We start from the raw sequence: 15,455 nt of genomic DNA, 5'->3' as shown, positions 1-15,455 counted from the left end.
TGTATGTATGTATGTATGTATGTATGTATGTATGTATGTATGTATGTGTGTGTGTGTGTGTGTGTGTGTGTGTGTGCGTTGGAAGTAACCGACAATGCGTTCTTTCACACGACGTTCATAATGCGCATGTCGTACTTACTTTTTTTTCTCTCTTTCTCTCTCTCTCTCTCTCTCTCTTTCTCTCTATATATATAAATAGAAGGGTAAAAAGTTATTTCGGTGTGTGGAGCAGTCGTTGATAAAATAGCAATTCTGAATACAACCGCGCCCCGAACTTCAATATCGACGCGACAGTGAGAACTGCGTGTACGTCGCGAGCACGTACGCAAGCACGCACGCACGCACGCACACATTATATTCATACACGCAGGCAGGCAAGCAGCAGGCAGGCAGGCAGGCAGCCACGCATGCACGCACACACGCTACATTAGGCGGCATAATTAGCACAGCGAGCGAGAGAGTTTGCGCGGCACGAGCTCTACTGCGCGAGCGTGCGGAAGAGTCGACGCTCAGCGCATGCGCCAACGCTAGAAAAGTCTGCGCGTCGGACGAATTTCTCGCTTTAACTTCGGACCAATACGACCGGACACGTTGCGTCGCTTCAACCCCTTGTCCTACCGTTTCGAAATAGAGTCGCTTACCGCACTTTCCTACGACGTGCCTGAACCGTGCTTTTCGTGTTTGACCCGAGTCTACCAGTGGTACCAGTGGTACCACGATTACCACTTGTAGGCCAAGGGGTTAACTTTGGAGCTACACGACTGGATCCTGCGACCATTGCGTCTCTCTCAACGCGACGAATCGCGTTGATTAATAAATTTGTTATTCGATTAAATTTATCCGTTTCGCGTCGAAATTCGATCCGAAGGTAACGATTCCGTCGGCGTGCGCTGTTCGCGGCACCTCTCCGCGCATCTATTGCGGTTTTGTGACAGCGTTAGAAGCACGACAGCTGTCCGATTGTGCAACGATTTAGGCCGATCGCGTGCGCAACGTATACTTCTTCCACCGCTAAACGAACTGGCGCTAGTGTCTCTAACAAATTTACATTCTCTCGCGGCTCTGTCTGCTTTTCCCCCGGTTTAGTATATTCTTGTTGTCTGTTCATTTTTTTTTTCTTTTTGTTCTTTTTCGTTCATTTTATTATCGTGTGAAAATGAAAGAGAAATGATCGATGACGAATCGCTGTCAACCGAATGCGTAGAAAAATTTTAGCGATGGAACGAAAGGGAAATAATGATTATCGTACTTGCCTGAAAGGATTCAGTCGGGGCAAGTGTGAAATAGAATCTAATGACGCGTAACGAAAGCTATATATCCGGTGAGACTATCGTCCTGCGAGTTCGTACACCCTTTCCCGCGGTACGTGTTCGTTGTTTACCTTCTAGCGAATCGCCGTCGGTTGGAGGAATGTACTCGAGCTAGCAGGAGACGTAAAGGCGAGCCAGCTTTATTCGTTGCGATCAATCGAGGCGCGTGCTTCGAGCCGCGTTTCAGGTGATGCCGCATTTTGTGGGTTCCTGATATCCAGACCGTACGTTCTACCAGCGTATTTGGCAGTCTGATCTCAGGTTCTCACAGGTATGGAGGAGGCAGTCTTGATCGGCGAGCCAATACGCGGCTCAATACTTGCTGGTCTCGACGAACAGACGGCTATCGTGTCGTCTTCGTGGCGCGGAGACCTTCCCTTCCTGGCGCATCTTCCAACGATTCGAATGCCGATAACGATGCGTCGTATGGATGATCTCCCTCGTACTGTCGACCTGCAACAGGGAGTTCTTCGTGGCCCTCATCACCGGCGAGGACTTCTTCGATCCAAAGTACGGATCCCGTGGATCCACACCGCCCATGTCCGCGTTCACCAGGCTGTTATGGTGGTTTATGTCGGCATGGGGGTTATACTTGATGAAGTTAAAGCACTCCTGCCGACCGCGGAGATTCTTCATCGGCTTGCCAAACTTGTTGAAGCCTAAATACCGCGAGCTGTCCGCCGCGCTTCTGTACCTCAGATAGGATCCGTTGTAGAGCTCGTAGAACTGGCACATGAGACCCTTTTGCTTCTTAGTCTGGAAACAGATCGATAGATCTCTCTTAATCGTCTACGATGATCTAGATTGATGGATATTTCGGGGTTTGTTACGTGGCTCTTGTAGAGAAGTTCTTTGGATAAAATATCGCATTGCTGGTAGCTTCTTCAGGGACCAAACGACATACCGATATTGCGATCATCAATATCAAGGTTCAAATGTCACTCTGATATTGGGAGAGATCATCAGACTCAAATTACACGCTGATATTGTGTTTGTCAATATTAGAGGTTAGATTACTCATTGACATTGTGATCGTCAATACAAATGGATAAGGGTCTCGCTTTATCGTAAAATTCCAAAATCTCTCAAATAGACCTTAATATCGTTTAATAATACACCTATTCCTTGATATAAGTAATCTCGCTTTACGTATCTTGGAAAATTTATCCCACAGTCTCTTTATAAGTAGCAATGTTTGTTACTTGATCCCTTTTTGTTTAAGAAAGTACAATTTTGTAAGGAAGGAAAATTCATGAGCGTGTCGAATGTTTAAATTATATTTAACGAGGTTTCTCCGTTAGTTTGCTGTATGGCACGGTATGGAGTGCCACGTATATCGAGGAATGGCTGCATAAATCATTGATCTTGGCATTTTGATGTATTTTTTAATTTAAAGTCAAGTAATTACCAGGCCGACAAGTTTCCACTGCTTGTTAAAGCAAATGTATCGTTGACTCTTTTCAGCGAAGATGTATATCTTCCCACTGAAATCTTCGGACTGCGTCGTAAGTTTTTCTGCAACATAAACAGTGATGAAATTCGATTAGAAAATCGAACGAATAAATTATCGTTTGTAATTATACAATTGTATCTTGATTAGCAGAATATGAAAGAAGAATAATAAGAGTTTTCTTCCATTTTATTCCTGAATCTTTCTTACGTTAAGTTATCAACCGACGGTATTCGCAAAATGATTAAGAAGTGAAGAAAGAAATTGTATGTAACCTATCGTTGGACGATACTAAATCTAATCTAAATCTACAATTAATTCGACTTAAACCTCTTAATGGAAGACCCTATACAAGCAGCGGTTTTCGAAGATTTTGCAAAAAACTTTACGAAGGTAACGGAGAACTATCCAAAGAGAAGAATTGTCGGGGGGGACAAATGAGAGGATGCTGTGGACAAACCGTTTTGTGGTTCAGTATGCGAGTTGGCATATTTCTGAGAAGAGATCTCGTCGCGTTTATGGCGCGAGTTGTAGCTACATGGACGCTCGGAGGCCCTCTTCCAGGCACTGTTGGGAACTGAGAGAAGAAGAAAAGGTTGGCTAAGCCTACCGCCGGGGCTAGTTGGTGCTAATGAAGGTGGCACAGACCGACTGGTGTGTACTTTTCCACTTAGCGGATCCTGTCGTGCCTCGACCCCGAAGTGCACGTTGCGCTACGCTCAATGCAACCGCGTGTCTCCCTTTTTCTTTCACACCCGCTATTACGAAATTCTGCCGACCGAGAAGCAGGCGTCTTTTGTTTCGTATAACCAAAGAAAAAGAAGGAAAACGCCGGTCTACAGGTGCACCGCGGAAATTTGCCTGCTTTCCATCGCAAAGGAATGCGAGTTATAACCTTCTTTGTAATTGATACGCCCGTGCAAAGGGTTCCTCAAAAGGGCCTTTAGGGTTTCTTTTTTTAATCAAACACAAACGGTATGGAATTTTTCCGACTTTGTACACACGGTTGCAATTAAAAGAATATATTTCAGAAGCGCCAAATTCAATTTAAAATTGCTATTGTTCACGTTTTTCATAATTTATTGTTGTTGAAACGTTCTATTTCCTTTTAGAGTTTTATTTACTTGTTCTTGGAAAGTTGTAGTATTCTTTCTTTATTTTCAGTACACACGATTGGAATCAAACAAGTGAAACACCTCGACATGTTTTTATATTAATTATTATTTTTCGTATTAAAAGAGTTCATTTGAGAAAAGTCTTTGTACCGGGTATTCGAAAGTTACAATTCCATGTACGGACGTCGAAAGGAATGATGAACTTTTTGAATATTTTGAAAGAAGACACCTTAATTAATAGATGCACGATGGGCCAATGTAAGTGTCGCGCATTGAGATAAAATTCTCTGTACCGGGTATTCGATACCATGTACGGTATTCCATATATAGGCATCGAGAGAAATAATTAATTTTTTGGTTGTGACGAAATAAGATTTCTCATTTGATAGGCTTGAAGGACCGGTGGAAGTGTCGCGCATTGGTGGATAATTCTCCGCATCGAGCATCCGAAAGTTACAATTTAATTCATGGACGTCGAAGGCAATAATTAATTTTTTGAATGTTATGAAATAAGGTTTCTTAATTGATAGACGGTTGGGAAGTAAAAGGTACGATGTCACGATCACGAGTGTTTCTTCCTTCGTTTGGTGGCCACACTCGTGTGGGTATAAGCATCATGCGTAGAGAAAAGGAAGGAGGTAAGTCTGCAGGGTGGCCCATTTGCTGGAGCCTCGTTAAATTCAAGTGGTTCTCGTCGGGTGCCTTCCCAACATCGAAATCAAGAATGTCCCCGAACTGCCTCGTAAAGTTCTCTCCTTTTCCCGCCTGGTCCACCTCTCTTTTCCTCTTTCGTTTTTCTTTTACATTTCTTTTTCTGTCCCAGCCTCCTACCAGCCTTCAGGAACGAGAAAAAGCAAGAGAGGACTTAATCTGAGACTGCTCTCTGACAAACCTACCATAGTGTCTATAGCCAGCGCCAATTAATTGCGGCACTTTCCTTAATTAATTGGATTCACCTTTCAGCGGATGTCTATCGCAATGGCGTCATCCTCAGCCGCCCAAGCAATTTGTTTTTTTTTTTTCTTCTACTTCTAATCCATCTTATCCGGATACGCGAGAATTAATCGGCTCACAATTGGGGTCCATATGTCTTACACGTGTCGAATTTCGATGGGTAGGCGATTGCTAGTTCGATAGGGAAATTAGATTACCAGATTCTACACTATTAACCAAACCCTTTGCGCTTGACGCCATTCGCACTAGGGATGACTAACTGAGAACTTATAGATGGCGTGAAAGGATTTCATTTCACAGTTGATTAATCGCTAATATGTGATAGGAAAATTAGATTCCAAGATTCTAGAATAGTACCAATCCCTTACATTCGACGCTATTTTCCCTAGGGCAAATTATCTTCAGAAAATTCTGTCAATACTTTAACTCGTCAACTCTCACAGATGATATAATGGAATTTTACACAGAAATTAGTGTAAAGATATATTCTGTTTACTTTTACATTTTAAAAAGCAAAAGTTTTAGTATTAGTTCTGTATTTTTGCTTTTTTAATAGCGATTTATGAAACCTTAATTCATTTTCACTCAAATTTATTTCACCATAGAAATTCATCTTCGCAGGCAAAAAAATAGTCAAGGTGTCAAGTGGATAGTGCTTGATCACGCACGTCTTCGATATACTCTCATTCGATGCGGAAATGCAAGAGATGATATCAACGACAAAGTTCTGTCACAAGTACGGCGATCCAAGATCGAAACTATTGCCAGAAATGTCCTTCTTCCGCTCGCCCGTTTGAAACACGACGTACCTGCGAAGTAGGAATCAAAGTACGACGATAACAACCCAAAACTAATGCCACCGACTTGGAAGATGATACGTGCACCCTGTTTGTTCGTTCCAGTTACCCATTACAGAACTACTGTACTTCCTATAGCGAGTCGCCGTCGAGGCAATCGCGACGAAACTTCGACGGTTTTCCGTTTCGAACGATGGTTATCGTTATCGAATGAGGGGAGTGAGACCGTTGGACCATGGCGGTCCAGATGATGAGCATATACATTTGTATACATTTCCAGTAACTTGCCAGACGTAACCTGCCACGTCAAGTGGTTAGAACAGGATTGCTTTGTAAGCGAATTGAATATAGTGACGCAGAATTAATTTCTGCGCCTGATATTATTTATGGGAAACTAGGACATACTGGAAAATTGATAACATATCGAGGAAAGAATCGATCTTAATGATTAACACTAAATCTGCCACGACCGATCGAACGACCGTTTTCAAACTTTTCTATGGATCGTATACAATTGTTTCATGCATTATTCAATTTAGCATCACGTGAAACATTTTTGCATTCAATTGAAACGTGTGTCTTTAACCTCTCCAGGGATGATATTTTTCTATTTGTTATCATCAAATTTTTGTTCTTCTTAATATTGTCAGTAATTATAATTACAACAAACTAAACGTCCACACACGTGGCCAAGACTGCATGAGGTTAAGACTGGTCACGTGTTCGGTCGCATTAGAAATACGTACAATTCCAAGTAAAAATAAGTAATATTTTTAAAGCGAGCTTGTATTAGACTCGCAATAAAGGATTTCTATGAATATTTTGTAGGGTACCAACAGATAATAGAATAGGGTGGCGTATATTTATGATAGACTCTCATATTCGGCGAATGCACAAGAAAGCGAAGCATAGGGTGAGAAGGTAGGAGACGAAGATGAAGCGACTAAATTTTTCGCTTCAGATCTCTGTCTTCCGTTCCTCGATCGTTCCCCCTCCCCCCTGGGCTCTCGTTCCCTCTGATCGAAGCCGCCACGAGATTAGAGGCTGCCAAATGAATTAAAAGCCAATTTTAATCAAAAGCGGGCACCGGCTTTTAGGCACGATTACCCCCGATAATAACTGGTAGGATGGGCCCAGCTCGTAAGTAGGAAAGAGCGAGACAGAGGGAAAGAAGAATGGATCCCATATATTACTTCTACGTGCTCCTCGCGATACAGAAACCGATTCTTCCTTCGTTACAGGTTCGCAACTAATAGCTTTCTTCAACAGAAAACTTGGGGCCCCCGAGGGCTTCTTCTCGGAGGATGGTTCGTCGCTTTGCAGGAAGCGAGGGAAGGTGGAAAACTAACGGCGAAAATGGCGAACTGAATAACTTTTGTGACGTAAACACATTAACTATGGGCGTGAAGTAATTAATTTCATGTGTTCTAATAGTAAACAAAATAAGAAATCGTATTTTCCGTACAAAGAAATGTTACCGGCGTAAAGGAACTAATTTTAGATGCTTTTTAATAGTAAACAAAATAGAAGAGCGTGTTTCTAACACAAAAAATGTTACGTTCTTCGAAAATTGAAAACGTAACGTTCTTGTGCAATCAGTGCAATACTTGTTATTTACACGCACGCCAAGTAAAGCGACAACTCAGGTACAAGTCGGACGCAAGTCATCGACGTGCACCAAGGGTAAATATTTTTCCCAAGACAAACGAGTGCTTGAGAACCACTGGATCGCCACAATTTCGCGACGTGGACGTTATGAAAGCTATAATATAACGCGAAAGCGAGCCAGTACCAGTGGAACAAGGGAAAAGGGGGCAGAAAAGGAAGGGAAAGACCCGTATAACCGCGACTCTTGTTATGAGCCTGCCACGTATAATGACGATCTCGTCGTTAACACCTAAACGCACCGATTGGGAGCCTTTTCCATGTTCCGGAGTATCCATCCCCATGGAAAAGGTTCCATGTTTCCATGGAGCGGAGTATCGTGAGCGCCCAAGATTACAACGAGCTACAAATAAAGGAACGAGCCGGTTGTCCAAGCATGGATCAAAGCTACGACGGGCGCAGCCCTGATTTGCTCGACTGACGCGATAATCACGGCTCTTCGAGACTAGAATAATTAAATTCCAGGCTGAACGAATGCTGTCGTGGCCGACGTTTCTCTCTCCCTTCGTTTCTCGACGTGGCTCGTCGTCTCTGTCTGTTTCTCTTACTTACGAGGGTGTCATATCGTGACTGCGCGTGATGTTAACCGTTTAGGAAGAATGGAGGTTCTCCGTGAACCAATTAAGGCCGTCTAATGCGATATGAATGCCACGAGGATCCGTGTAATTACAACTGTTGAACGTCTCGACGATTGGTACTGCGCTTTTTAATCGAATAATGAAAAGCCAGTAACTACGTACCATTTGCCTCAAAGTCAATTAGTATAGATATAATATAATGTAATGCAAAGGTACTGATTAAGTTTATACAGGATAAATGTTGACTTTCAGCAAATTACGTCGTATGCTTCTTGCTTTATTCGATTAATAAGTAATTGTAATGTATCATCGAGAAATTGTATGCCGAAGAGAAGATTCGCGTGTATAATAGAAATCAAAGCTAGGAATAAGAAAAGTCAAAAGATAGTACAATCAGCGATAAAAAAAAAAAGTATATACGAACTATCCACGTACGCACGTGTATTAAGTGCAATAGTGAGTCCAATAGACCAAACGCTCTTCAAAATATACAAACCGGAAGTTGAAGGATAATTACATTATTAACGTAAAATCTAGAAGACAATATCGCACGAGTGTAAATAATTCTAGATCTCTTCGAGATCCACTCGCTCCCATGGTCTGCGAGCTCGGTTCTCCGCTCGTTAATTAACTATCGCGATTTCGTGGCGTACGAACCGACACGACCGGGCCCGTCGTAAAGCAGATTCGCCAAGTCGCGGTGACTAATTAGCGGCGAGTACGCAAACAAACAATTCCCTACGCGTAGCTAATTATCCCTCGGGTCCGCCGGCTCTCGGGAGGGAATCCACGAAGTCGGTTCGCCGCTCGACAGTCTGAATTCAGAGCTTCAAGGACGCTCTCACGGTGTCTGAAACCCTCGCGCGGATACGAGTGGACCGGGTACGGTCCGTTTCAGCGAACGGAGCTTGAGTAATCGCTGGTCAGGAGAGGCTCGTTGCGCCGAGTAAAGTGCCGAGAGATGGCAAGGGCCGCGAGTAGCTGAAGGAAAAGGTGGCGGCGGAGCAGGAACGGTGGCAGCGTGAGACGCAGGAGGTGGAAAAAGGAGGAAGAGGTGGACCGAAAGTGATGGATCTCGGGGAGGTGCAGACGCGGCGCAGCGTGCGACGCGAAAACTGGCTCCTCTGTTTGCACAAGCCTTCTTCCCTCCTTTCAGACCTTCCTTTTCCCCCCTTCTCAAACCTGACGAGAGTCAGAAGAGGAGCCGCCTCGCACTCGCGCCGTGGATAGGGCGGACAGCTCGTTCCCGGCACCGGCTACGGACACGAAAATTCGACGTTACCGTGAAATCGTGTTGGCACGTAATGGTGCTAACGATCGTGCCCATCGCCGGAAAGCCGGGAACCAGCATTCGCGAAATTGAAGGCCGCCAGTCGAATCTCTGTGAATCACTTCAACGCGTTCGCAGCCGTACTAATTTCGCAAGTTTCCACTGGAGTCCGCTTTTCTTGGGGGAGAATCCGTGGAATCTTTGGAATAAATCTTTATTTACAATGGAACAAATACGTATTGTCCTTCTAAGATATCCGGTCTATGAATTTTTTCATTTTACATTTTGAATTTTTGAATTTTTTCCCGGCATATTGTATTCGCCATTTTGAATGTCCAAAGTTCGAGGTCGGATTAGGATCAGCGATCCAGAAAACCCTTGCATACCAAGTTTCATTCAAATCGAATCACTTTTCGCATTTTCATCCGCCATATTGAACTCACCATTTTGTATTTATAATTTTTTAGTTCAGATTTAAAATCATCGATCCCGAATACCCCTGCCATACCAAGTTTCGTGAAAATCGTTCGAAAGGAACTCGTTAAATATCGATGACAAACTATGTAAAGTTGATTGTTGACGATTTATTCCAAGAAATACCACGCTCGACACTGTGTTTACAATTTTTACTACTTTACTACGTCACCCTTACGCATTTCCAGAAATTTATGTGAGTTACTGTGTCAATCATTCATTCATATTCATCTATATAATAGGAAACGTTGAAGTGTCGTAATCCGTCATGAAATCGTTCTATTCGATTCTAACAAAATTCAATGTAAAGCGGGGATTTCTACTATCTATTAGATACGTATCAAGTAGACTGGAAAGTAATGTCGTTTTTGCAATGTTAAATCCTTGTTTATCACTCAACAGGCTCGTTGATTTTTATCGGTCATTGAAAATTTGCACACTGGGTGGCTGTTGATAACGAGGACGATTACATAGTTGCTTAAAAATAGAAATTTATCAAAAATTTATTTGAATTTAATGTAAAAGAAACATTACTTTCCAGTCTACCTAATATCGTCGCCATTACATGCTCTTAAACGATTGTTTCATTTATTGCTGTACTAATCAGAAATATGAGTCTGATGTAATAGTTGACGTGCTGGTAGTTGACGTACTTCTGACCTGATGTATCCTATCCATGAATTTTCCATTTTACAAGGTGTTTAGAGACATCTAGGGCTCCGCAAGTTTCCACTTTATAGAGCCTGCTATTCACGGGCGTAAACTTGGTAAATCTTTGTACTAAAAGTTTGTTGACAAGAGCCTGGCTTCCGAGCTGCAGTTTTATCTCCTCCAACTAATAACCCAGCTCTATTTCCGCGGGGTCGACTAACGCAGACCGAGAGAAAGGAACGAAAGGAGTAAAAGAAAACGGCCATCGAAAACTCAGGATGAATTACAGCGTCCCGTCGCCTCGTTTCGTCGCGATTGTTTTCGACTAGACACTGTTTATCTCGTCTTTGACTGTGGAGGAACCGAGCTTGTACCCGTTTTCATGCTGATTTATTAGGAGCGTCGTCGCGCCTCTAGCTAGTAGGGTTCAGGGTCGTTCGCCTAGAAATCGAATTCGAAATATACCGAGTAACTTTAATATTAGCAATGGTGGACAATCTCTTGTTCCGTGAGATGAAGTAACCGAGGTATATGAAATTACAGCAGCGTATATTTTATCTAAAGATGCCGATTCATTCCTATAGAAAACGAACTTTTACTCCAAAGATTTTACCTGAATTTTGTTCACGAAAGACTCTTATGGAAGCTTCTTATGGAATTTCAAGCGTCTTAAAACACCTTGCAAATTCATAGACAGGATACTTTCAGCTAAGAAAGCCAATTCGCTCCCATTGCCAACGAACGTTTATTGTAAACATTTCCCCCGTGTAATTCATCCGCTGTTTTCAATGGCCACTTTCTTTTACTCCTTTCGTTCCTTTCTCCCGATCCGCGGAAATGGAGCTCGGTTATTAATTGGAGGCGATAAAACTGTAGCCTGGAAGCCACGGTGGCGCTTTGGTAGCGAAAGCGAACGAGATAAGGCCCTGACCCTAGTCGATCGATAAGGATCGCTATAAATTTAGATCTTTAGTGGCCATAGCTTCAGACGTTTATTTCTTTGAGGAGTTCGCCACTCTTTTGCTTGGAATCCTTATTAGTCTAGGCAACTATCGATCGGGGAAGATAACGTCACGGTCGAGTGGCCTGTGTCGGTCGACTGCCCGATTCGATTCGATTAACCAATCGACCTGTCCTGTGCAGTGACCTCACACGTTGCGACGATGAATTTATTCGGAAGCTGCTTAAATGGCGGTGTCGCGTGGCTGGCCTTATTTCCAACTCGCGGCAATAAATTTTGCACGGCCAACCTATTAATAATGTCCTGTTTGACGTATGGCATGATACCGATATTATTAACCTAGCCTGTGATCGTTACCCTCTTATTGCCGCAACGACGTCCGTTAATTTATGAACACATTCTCACCGACATTAGAATAGTCATGAATAGCGTTCTTACAAATAGGAGCACGTATCGCGTGGAACTACAAATTACACATTTTCCCCGACCGTACGTTCAGATAATATTTAATGCGGATGACGCACGATGTGGAACTAAAAATTTTCTCCGACTCTCGGATAATGTTCAAGATAGCAGGAAAATAAATTGTGTAATTGATCCGGATAATATATGTTTGGATTTTATAAAATAGAAGACGTACGATATGGGGAATCACTTTTAATTAAACGTTTTATTTCGAATGTTTTCCACAATTTTGTTTTGGTCATTCTTGAAATGGAGGAAATAGCAATCAGACGGAATAAGTACAATCGATATTGATATTTGATCGATTCATGCGTAATACTTCGTAACAGTCCAAAAGTGACAGAACGTTGAATAATTATTTTATTAAATGCTATTGACAACGGTAACTTTTCTGCTTATTTATCTAATGTCTTCATGTTAGATACTGAATGATAATATCATTCTTTGAACTATGAAATAAATTGTTATTAAAGATCAAGGGACTCTTTTAAAAGAAACCTTTACATGCAATCGTGTCTCGGAATTACTCGGAGAACTCTTTTTCCCCGACGTTAGTGAAACGGATGACAAGCAACAAAAATAGGTGAAATAATTCAGATTTTTTTTAGTCCTGTTCATGATTCGCTGGGACAGTGTGATTAATTACAAGCTTACTTACGGTAGGGTGCATTGTGATCGTCGCGTCCCATGGCCTTGATTGAGCGGCCAATTACGGTAACATTGCCGCTGCTACAAGTTGAGTAGAGACTCACGGAGCGCACCATTGCCGGCACCGCCCCGCACATCACCACCTGAAATTGTAAATAGTAGTGTTTAATTAATTGGAAAAAGTGAAATCGCAGCTCGAAAGAAAGGATTCACAGTAAGATAAGGCCCTTACCTAAAAAAGATTCAAAGTTCTAAAGCAGACATAATTTGGGATGCATTAGGTTGTCCCAAAAGTTTCTTTCGCTTTATTAATAAGAAATGCATGCACGATAATTCATGTTTCATGTTACATTACGCAATCGTGCACAATTCATTTTGCTCCATTACTGTTACAACATGAATATCTATGAAATTATTGGGTCGTCCGGAAAGTTCATGCCTATTTTTAAGAGAACTTCAAAGGCATATTTGAATTTTGATTTATATTTATTGAATTATATATGTACCATTTTGTTCCACAACCTTTCCACCCGTTAAGGAATGTACACGTATTATTTGTTTTCACCGATTCCGATATATATTCAGACCTGTACCGCCTACTAAAAATCGCCATGGACTTTCCAGACAGCCCGATAGATTGTCTATTTATATAAACACAATCACACAAAATAATTGAGTGCAACTCGCGAAAGAAACTTTCGGGAAAATCTAATAATTCGAATCTAACATTTTAATCGCAAACTGTAATATTTCATCCGACATATTCTATGTCGTTCTTGTAAATATTTCTGCTCCTTTATTATAGTCGGAGTTGATGAAATTACAGTTTGGAAGAGGTATAACACGTTCGGTAGTGAAAACGAACGAGATAAGACTCTGACCTAACCCAGATATACACCAAGACCTGACAATTTAGCCTAGACCTGCAACTGTAAATATTTTTGTTTTATTAGTTGGATGAGATACAACTGCATGGAAGCTTGGAAGTGGTTCACGCTTGGTAGCGGAAGGCAAATGAGATAAGGCTGTGACCTAACCCATATATACCTAGACCTGACGATTTACCCTAGACCTGCAATCGCAAATATTTTTTTTTCTATTATTTGGACAAGATAAACAACAATGAACGAAGAGAGATAAGGGCCATAACCTAATCCAGCACAGCAAACAATTATAAATATCGAGTGTATTAGGCTGGTCAATATGCGATTCAAAGAATTCAACGAGAGATTTTTGATGTGGATCTTTAACGATGTTCTATTCTCTGTACTCTTTCTCTGGATTCTTTGGTGAAAGAGGGTGAAGCCTTGAAGGAGTGCCAAGGATTTTTTAAGGAATTTATTTTCAATGAGAGAAATATAGATTTTACTAAAGATTACTTAACAACAAAAGACACATCGATACTAATGGTAGGCTCCGTTGCATAATAAATACTACCTTTTCATTTGGAATGCAACAATTTACAACAATCCCGTTCAAGTTTCCCCGTGCACCGAACGAGTTAATTTGTTATTTGTTAAACGAGCAACGACGTCGTCATCGCCAGAAGGGATTGGTGATCTTTAGGATTCTCAAAAGGACGAAAAGATAAATAAACATGGGCGAGACGTGTTTTCAGTTCGATGACCGAATGCGAAATCGTTAAGGACGCCGCGACTCTTTCACGACCGCCAACAAGAACATTTTTAGGGGCGATTCGCATAACGCAGCATCGAATTATTCGCCGTGTCGTTCGCGCAGCTCCTTTTTGCAGTTCATTTGGAGGAGTAAAAATGCGCGGTATCGGAGAAAGATAGAAGAACGTCGTTACAGGCGAGACTACAAAAGATGGATACCGACGGCGAGATTTGTTAACGAGCGAACACGAGCTGTCCATTAATGGCGACAGAATGTGGCGATATTTTATTTGTCGTGTGGCGCCGTAACAATGCTACGATGACCAGACAGCCCTCTATAAACCCCGAAAACAACTGACGTAGGTGCTGCGATACTTTCATTATCGAACGTCGACACGAAATTATTTTCATTTTAGTCGAATAACTTTTTCGCATCCATAGGGTTCCAGAGGGTTGGTTGATTTGATGAATTTGATTTGGAATGATTGGAAATTGAATTTCGATCATTTTTATTTTGAAAATATTAGAAACGTAATATGTGACGCGGTAGCAGTAATGACGTATTGAAATAAAATTATTATTGAAGACTGTAAGTAGTAACGAATTGAATGAAAGTGACGTACGAAGTAGATCAGTGTACTGACAGAAAGCCACAAAGCGTACTTATTATTATAAAATATTGTCATTATTTACATTTTACTTCCCTTTTGCTGATATTCTTCAATACGAGTTTCGCTTTATTTTGGTTAATGAAATTATTTAAATTTAGTAATAAACGAAACTAAAAACGACGAGAATTGCTCGCAAACCGATGTGAATCATTACATACGGAATAATATTACAATGTTTGAAGTATACAGAAACAATTAATTCAATGTTAACGCAAGTAACGTGAAGTTTCATAACGCACAATAATTCTCTAATGTGCCACTGGCACTAATATAACTCGTAACTTGCACAACAACGAGACTTTCTACATGGGATCACTTACACGGTATTTTTTCAAGCTTCGAACTACGAAAAGGCGTAGAAGTACTTTCTGAGCACTCGTGATCCCCGGTTTGAGAAACGCTGATTTAATTCAGAGTTCTCAGGTATTACCTGAAACTAACTGCAATTTCTCTTGGAAGCTGATCGCGTTTGAAGCTGCGGCTAAGGCTGACCGTTATCAATCTGCCACTTTCCTATCCTCTAAATGCTACGTATACGGTTGCGGTTAAGGCTTTTTATAGCAAAGCGATTGCTGCACGCGACGTACGTACATATATGCACGTAGCATGTGTGCACAATAACCTCTTAACACGTTGGTCGCTGTGACAGTTTTCCACGCCCGTGTATTTTCTATACACGTCACTTCCGTTAACAAAAATTACTCGACGCGATTGACAGAATTCCAGGCTCTAATTTCCTTTGACCTTGTGTCACCAGACTCGTTATCGTTTCATCCCGAAACCGCAAACCTGAATTCGAGCGAATTGCAAATTTTTAAAGAAAAATTGAT

General features: G+C 41.7%; 1 protein-coding gene and 1 long non-coding RNA gene across 7 annotated transcripts in view; one reads left to right on the top strand and one right to left on the bottom strand.

The window, feature by feature from the left end:
* The window catches only part of LOC128889874 (uncharacterized), a 172,548-nt gene that overhangs the window by 49,905 nt on the left and 107,188 nt on the right, over positions 1-15,455 (top strand). The window lies entirely within an intron of this gene.
* Positions 31-15,455, bottom strand: part of LOC128889862 (uncharacterized) — a 166,497-nt gene continuing 151,072 nt past the window's right edge. For all 5 annotated transcript variants that reach the window (XM_054147896.1, XM_054147898.1, XM_054147895.1 and 2 more), the window contains 3 exons: positions 12,349-12,481; positions 2,719-2,825; positions 31-2,066 (listed from right to left, as the gene is read on the bottom strand). In XM_054147896.1, coding sequence (XP_054003871.1) covers positions 1,623-2,066; positions 2,719-2,825; positions 12,349-12,481 — 684 coding nt within the window. In that variant the 3' untranslated portion in view covers positions 31-1,622. The remainder of the gene's footprint in view (positions 2,067-2,718; positions 2,826-12,348; positions 12,482-15,455) is intronic.

Source organism: Hylaeus anthracinus, unplaced genomic scaffold (assembly GCF_026225885.1).
Source record: "Hylaeus anthracinus isolate JK02 unplaced genomic scaffold, UHH_iyHylAnth1.0_haploid 11997, whole genome shotgun sequence".
NCBI lineage: Eukaryota > Metazoa > Arthropoda > Insecta > Hymenoptera > Colletidae > Hylaeus > Hylaeus anthracinus.
Note: the sequence above shows the minus strand (reverse complement) of the source record. Positions and strands in the feature narration are given on the sequence as shown.